The following is a 6,533-nucleotide window of genomic DNA, read 5'->3' as shown; positions in this document are numbered from 1 at the left end:
CCCGTTTACAGCCGGGCCGCCCTCACCGGCTCCAGGCCAGGGCCGCGGGGCTCCCCCCTTGCCCACCGCAGCAGCAAGGACAGCTGAAAGGACGTGTGGAGCACCCCTTTCTGGGAATAGTAACTGGGAACCCTGGTACCCTGGTATCTCTTCCTTGCTCCCCCCTGGAGCTGGGATAACACAGGGCACTCACAAGCTCCAGGGAGGGGCACAGACAGACCTCAGCAATCGCTGCCAGGAGCTGGCATAAGCACCAGTTACACCACATCAGGAACTGATGTGAATGCTGCACGACATGGGAGGACACCCCCTTCCTTCCCTGTGCCGGAGCCCCCAGCTTGAACTGGAGCCTGGCCCATGCCCCTCTCAGAGCAGCAGCTCCTGCTGGCATCAGCCCCAGCACCCTGAGACCAGCTCAACTGGCTGTCACCGTAGTGTCACCAGTGTCACAGCAGTGATCCGAGGGCTGCAGCAGCTGTGCTCTGAGAGTTAGGGTTGTTGAGCGTGGAGAAGGCTCTGGGGAGACCTTATTGCACTCTCCAGTACCTGCAGGGGCCTGTAAGGAAGATGGGGACAGACTTTGTAGCAGGACCTGCAGTGCTAGGACAAAGGGTGATGGTTTTCAACTGGAAGAGGGGAGATTCAGACTACAGAGAATTCAGAATTCTTTTTACGCTGAGGGTGGGGAGATACCGGCCCAGGTTGCCCAGAGAGGAGGGAGATGCCCCACCCATCCCTGGAAACATTACAGGTCAGCTTGGACAGAACTGTGTGCAACCTGCTCTAGTTGAAGATGTCCCTGCTCATTGCAGTGTGGTGGGACTAGGTGACCTTTAAAGGTCCTTTTGAACCCTAACCATTCTACCCTTGTATGATTTTACAGTTTTCCCCAGGTCGCAGAGGAGGGTTCCAGGGAACAGGGAAGGTCTTTCCCAGCTGCAGCCCAGAGGAGGAGGTGAGGAACTGGGCAGAGCTAGGGAAAAGTGCCAGTGTGCTGAAGGAAAGTGCAGAGTTGAGGCTGTGATGACACCAGGGATCCTGCCACCCCACAGAAGGCAGACAAAGGTTTATTGTGGGGCCTGGTTTATTAGTGTCTGTGCAGCTGCTCTACTGCTGATCCACATTCTTGACACGCAGGACGACAGGCACTGAGGTGCAGGGGATCATGCCCAAGTCCGTGATGACCAGATCCACCAGGTCAGGTGGCGTCACATCATAGACCAGGTTGAGGAGGCGCAAGGACTTGTTCTCTGCCCAGCCACCCAGCTGGGCCTGGCCCTTCCGGAGCACGATCAGGTCATCAGGATCATCTGTGGAGAGAGGACCAGTATCAGAGTGAGGGACAGTCTGTCTCCATCCTGCCCTGTGAGCATGCAGCATGCCAGGCCACACTTCCTCTGAGTGGTGGCCCTTTGCCTGGGAAGGGCAATGGCAGGACAGAGAAGCACATCCTGGCCAGCAGTGAGAAGAGGAAGGGGACAGAAGCCTTACCCAGCTCGTTGGAGACAAAAGAGTCTGTCTGCACTCGCTCGCAGAACTTGTAGGTCTCGCAGCACACCAGGACGGGCACGTTGTAGGCCTTGGAGACCAGCGCTATCTGGGATGTCCCCACCCGGGACATGACGGAGCCGTTGGCCAGGAGCGCGTGGGCTCCCAGCAGCACTTTGGACACCTGGCGGGGAAGCACAGGGATCCGTTGGCACCTTTCATCACGCTGCAGCCTCCCCCCTGCCCCCCACTGCTGCCCACCTCCGGCAGCACGTAGGAGATGGCGTTGATCATGACGTAGGTGCAGCGGATGCCGTGGCGCACCAGCCGGCGCAGCGTCTCCCGGCCCTCCAGCCGCGGCCGACTGTCCACCACGATCACACGGAAGGCTCGGCCGTGCTCCGAGTGGGCGTCGCAGAGCGTGCGGTTCACCAGGGAAGAGCTGGGGGACACAGGTGAGGAGGCTGCCCAGTACCGCCAGCATCGCCCAGGAGGGCAGCCCAGCGCCAGGGGACGTCCCTCAGGGCTCTGGTGCGGACACCTGCGGAGCGGCTGGGCAGCTTCCCTGAGCGTTTGCAAGGGACAGCCCTGACCCTTGGGACAGCCCAATGGCAGGGGCTGGCACTGCCAGGCCTCGATGCCACAGCAGGTCCTCAGGCACACCAGCCCTAGCAGAGCAACCTCTCCCTTACCCAGGGTGGGAGCTGGGCTCCCAGCAACACTCTGATGACCTGTACAGACCACAGCAACGGGCTGCCTCTCCAAACCCTCTCCCAGTTTCCCTTTTGTAACACTCCAAGCCCACACTGGCCTCCTGCTCCTGCCCCTTCCTCCACTCCAGAGGCACATCACATCTGGGCTCTATTTTTCTACAACAGACTCTGGCTCCTTTTCCCACTTTTACTTCCTGGGACACAGACCTTCAAAGGAAAAACGAGCTTCTGTATTTCTGCTTCCTGGCACTGGACTTCACTGTGGTTTGTTTAAAATGCCAGTGAAAAGCCATGGAAGTCTGTAAGTGCCCTGTATGGAAGCCTCAACCAGCCTAGGCTGCTATAAGGCTACTTGATCAGACCCTCCTGTTTGCTCCTCTAATGGGTGCAAGGGCTCCAGTGCCTCCAGCATCTATCCTGTCCCGGCGTGCAGGGAACCAGGAACACCATCACCAGGAGAGGTGCCCTGCAGGGACACAGCTGGGCAACCAAGCCTTCTTGCACCACTGTGCCCCACAGACAGGGCTGAGCATTCCTCTCAGCAGCTGCCAGGACAGTAATCTGTCACCACCTTGTCATGTGGGTTCATCAGCATCCCAAGATGGGACAGGAGTCCTAACAAGCACTAAAAGAATCCCAAGTTCAGCTAGTGTCAATCGCAGGGCTCCACTCTGCTCTGTCCCAACAACCTAATTCTTCCATTGTCCTGTCCAGCCCTGCTGGCTATAAACCTCTCCCTGCTGCCTGTATTTACCAGCTGCCCACCACAGCCAAGTTCTGGCTGCCCTCTCCCTGCTTGTTTTATTTCTAGTTGCTGCACCCAGAGCCACAGCCCCTCCCTCCTCCTTGGGCAACGCTGACTTTCCCACCCCTGGAAAGCTGCTTTTGAAAGAGCTTTCACGTTCACTTGACTGCTCTGCTCCCTTTTCCCACCTGCTGCCTCTTACCATCCATACACCAGGATCACATCATTGTCATTTATCTTCTCAAAGGCAGACTTTGAAATGGCTTCAGCTGCCAAAAGAATCTTCTCCCGCAGGTATTTGTCGATGGTGTCCTGCAGCTTCTGCTTTGCCTGGGGAAGACAGAGCCATGAGGTGCAGTGTGGCCTGGCTGCCCCACAGACACTCCGCTGTCCCTTAGACTTGTCTCTGCCTGCAAGCAGAGAGCCCTGCCTGCTCCCAGTTGGCCTGGCTGCTGAAAAGCACCTTTCCCTGGGACAGGGGCTCTGCAGGACACCAAGGCCACTCTAGTCCTGGCACAGCAGCCTCCCAGCAGACCACAACGCACACCACACATTGGAGCTGCCATCAGGCCCTCTCTAGCTCTGCCCCACACCTCCTGGGTCAGTTATCTGCTCATCCCGTGGATTTTACTGCTCAGTTTCTCCAGTCTGACTCCTCTGAGCCCACCAGCTGAGCTGCCTCGGGGGTCCTCAAAGCCAGCTCCTGCCATGTACCACCACCTTGCCCCCTGCTCCACAGCCGGTTCTCCACTGAGAACTGAAAAAACATCTTCTTCATCCATTACTTTACTGCTGCTGTCAGGCAATGCTCACAGGCAGTCCTGGTGGGCAAGGGCAGCCCATGGTGTCCAGCTGCTGCCACTCCTGCAGCCACCCAAGAGTTGTCTCGCAATGCAGGTGCAACACTGGCTGCTGCCCAGGCCTGTGATGCAGTGCTGCCTTCACCGAGGCCAGGTTCTCTGGTCTCAGCATCCCTCCAGTCCCACCAACTTAGCAACATGAACAGCCCAACATCTGCCGTGGTGCACCCTGACCCCTGGGGGCAAGCAGAGGGGCACAGGTCTGGCTGCAGTCTCTGCTCCAGCTGTGGCTGGAGACACTGATAGCCAAGTCCCTCAGCTTCTCTGCAGCACTGCTCTCAGCCTGCATCCCACCACTTCTCCCTGCTTGACCTGCGCCACAGCTGTCCCTCCACCCTGGTGCCTGCAGCTTGCCTGAGGCCACTCACCTCCTCCTCTCGCAGGGTATCGGGCAGGCATGAAATCTCCTTCTTGAGGAACTTAATGGCATTGCCCATGCTGGCTGAGAGGGGCCGGCACTGGTTCAGGAAGCTGCAGAGAGGACATGAGCTTGGCTCCAGAGCAGCCTGCAGGGCAGGGACAGGCAGAAGGAGGGTGCAGCTGGGGGTGATCGACAGGGAGGCACTTCCCACCAGGGAGGTCAGCCCAGGTTTGGGTGGACACCAGCCCAGAGAGGAGACCAGTGGACCATGTTCTGTGGAGCTTCAGTCCCTCTGCTCTGGCACCGGGAACCCTCACCTGATGTGTGGCTTCAGTTTGGCCACCAAGTCCCGCGACAGCTCCTCGTTTGGGGGAGTTGAATAATCCCGGATCAGCTGAGAGAAGAAGGGAGAGAGCGTGAGTTCAGGGCACAGCACGTGGCCTCCCTCACCCAGGAGGCTGCAGATCAGGCATGAGCGAGTACTGCACAGCTTTCACAGGGGAGGCACAGCAGTGCTTCATGGACCCAAAACTGTAGTATCAGCAGCAGCACCAGAACAGGATCCCAGCAGGACCCATCCCCGCTCAGAAGGAAGAGGTGAAAGAAGACCGAGCACAGACACAGCCTCAGTAGTCAGGGAAGGGACACCCGGGCATGGAGCGAGGCCCCTGCTGCTCAGTGGGCACAGGCAGCTGTTCAGGTACCTGTTTGAAGACTTCCAGCAGGGCGATGCAGCGGGCGTTGGAGCCATTGATGATGCCCTGGGAGTACTGGAGGCCGAGACGCACCACAGCCGGGTGAATGACGGTGGAGGGGATGCTGCAGGGACACACATGGCAGCTGTCAGCGCTGCCCTCCACGGCCCAGGAACAACTAGCCCATGCCCAGGCCTCCAAACCACCCAGGGAGGCCCAAAATGGGGGCCCTCAGCCCAGCCCCACCTGCTCTGTGACGCAAGGAGCCAGGGTAATCCCACAGCCCTTCTCCCGTGGCCCTGTATGGCCCCAGAGCAGCTCTCCCCACCTCACAGGCTGGATATCTGCCCCTGCTGCTGCTGCAGTTCAGAGCTTCTTCAAAGGGCTTTGAAGTATTTTCCAGAGGGGTACTCCTCCATCCCACCAAGCCCCAGGATACCCCTTCCCTTCACTACAGCCATTTTTCAGCCAGGCCAGTCAAAACTGAGCCAAATGATGGCCAGCAGCCTGGGCTGGGGAGGCCACGTACCTCATCTGCTGCGTCAGCGGCTTCTTGCGGCTGTACTGGTGCAAGTGGGAGAACAGGTTGACCTTGGTGCCATAGTCCTGCCTCAGAGGTACCTGTAGCCAAATGGTATTCAAGATGGCTTACCCACGCTGCCACACAGTCCTGCCCCCTCTCGTCAGGGCACGCCAGTCCCACCCCACCGCGCACACCGCAGCCCCTCACCAAGCCCTCCTCCCACCTGCTGCCTCTCCAGCTTCTTGGCCAGTTTCCTCTGGGCAGCAGGGTCATCCACCTGCACGTGTTCTGGCAGCCGCTTCACCACTGCGGGGACAAGTGGCGTGGGTGGTGTGAGGGGGCACTGCCCTGGTGCAGCCCCCAGCCCAGCCACACTGTGCTGGAACTCGGGAAACACGGGGCAGGGCTCAGGGAACTGCACAAGGATGGGACAGGCAGACAGCTGCCGCAGCCCCCTCCCCACCCTGCAGTGACCATGCCCGTACCAGACTGGGGCTCGGTGGGGGCCAGTCTGGGCTTGGCTGTGGTGGCCCCCTGGCCCAGCTCTGCTTTCTTGGCCTGCTTCTGGGCCCGCTCAGCCTCCTGCTTGGCCCGGCGCTCTGCTCGTAGCTCAGCTTTGCTCTTGCCCCCTGCAGGCTTCTCGCCGTCATTGGGGCCATCAGCCACGGTGGGGGGGGATGTGGGGTGAGCAGCAACTGCAGGAAAGGAAGGAGGAGGTCTCTGCCCAGCCTCCCCCACCACACGTACCCCACGGTGTGGGGCACCAGTGGCAGGGAGACCCCTCCTCTGTGCAGGGCCTGCCTCTGGGGGGGTGGCTGGGACTAAGCCCCACATTCTCCAGCACTGTCCCACCCTCATGCAGCTGATATGGGGGATCACCAGGCCAGCCCTAAACTCGGTTTTGGGAGGCAACTGGCCTCTCTAGATCTCAGGTCCCACAAGACACAGGCACTTGGGTATGGAGAGGTCAGACACCCCAATGGCACCACTGTGGCCTCCCCACCCAGATGATGCTCCTAGCTCAGGGCTGTTCCAGCCAGGAATACTCCCGGGGGCATTCCCACCGCTGTCTGGGGCGCTGGGGACATCTGCCGTGGGCTCCCCCGGCTGGCAGGCTGCCTGGGGGGATGCAGATCCTCACCCCGAGG

General features: G+C 59.9%; 1 protein-coding gene across 1 annotated transcript in view; it reads right to left on the bottom strand.

The window, feature by feature from the left end:
* Positions 1 to 1,082: 1,082 nt before the first annotated feature.
* The window catches only part of EIF2B4 (eukaryotic translation initiation factor 2B, subunit 4 delta, 67kDa), an 8,152-nt gene continuing 2,701 nt past the window's right edge, over positions 1,083 to 6,533 (bottom strand). Inside the window, exons 2-11 of the mRNA XM_010001768.1 lie at positions 5,871 to 6,080; positions 5,609 to 5,691; positions 5,392 to 5,483; positions 4,872 to 4,986; positions 4,485 to 4,561; positions 4,175 to 4,277; positions 3,149 to 3,276; positions 1,750 to 1,930; positions 1,492 to 1,672; positions 1,083 to 1,310 (exon numbers count right to left, since the gene is read on the bottom strand). Of these exons, the coding sequence (XP_010000070.1) occupies positions 1,108 to 1,310; positions 1,492 to 1,672; positions 1,750 to 1,930; positions 3,149 to 3,276; positions 4,175 to 4,277; positions 4,485 to 4,561; positions 4,872 to 4,986; positions 5,392 to 5,483; positions 5,609 to 5,691; positions 5,871 to 6,080 (1,373 nt within the window). The 3' untranslated portion in view covers positions 1,083 to 1,107. The remainder of the gene's footprint in view (positions 1,311 to 1,491; positions 1,673 to 1,749; positions 1,931 to 3,148; positions 3,277 to 4,174; positions 4,278 to 4,484; positions 4,562 to 4,871; positions 4,987 to 5,391; positions 5,484 to 5,608; positions 5,692 to 5,870; positions 6,081 to 6,533) is intronic.

The sequence above is a fragment of the Chaetura pelagica genome, unplaced genomic scaffold (assembly GCF_000747805.2).
Source record: "Chaetura pelagica isolate M959 unplaced genomic scaffold, ChaPel_1.0 scaffold307, whole genome shotgun sequence".
NCBI classification, from domain to species: domain Eukaryota; kingdom Metazoa; phylum Chordata; class Aves; order Apodiformes; family Apodidae; genus Chaetura; species Chaetura pelagica.
This window is presented reverse-complemented; position numbering and strand designations above follow the sequence as displayed.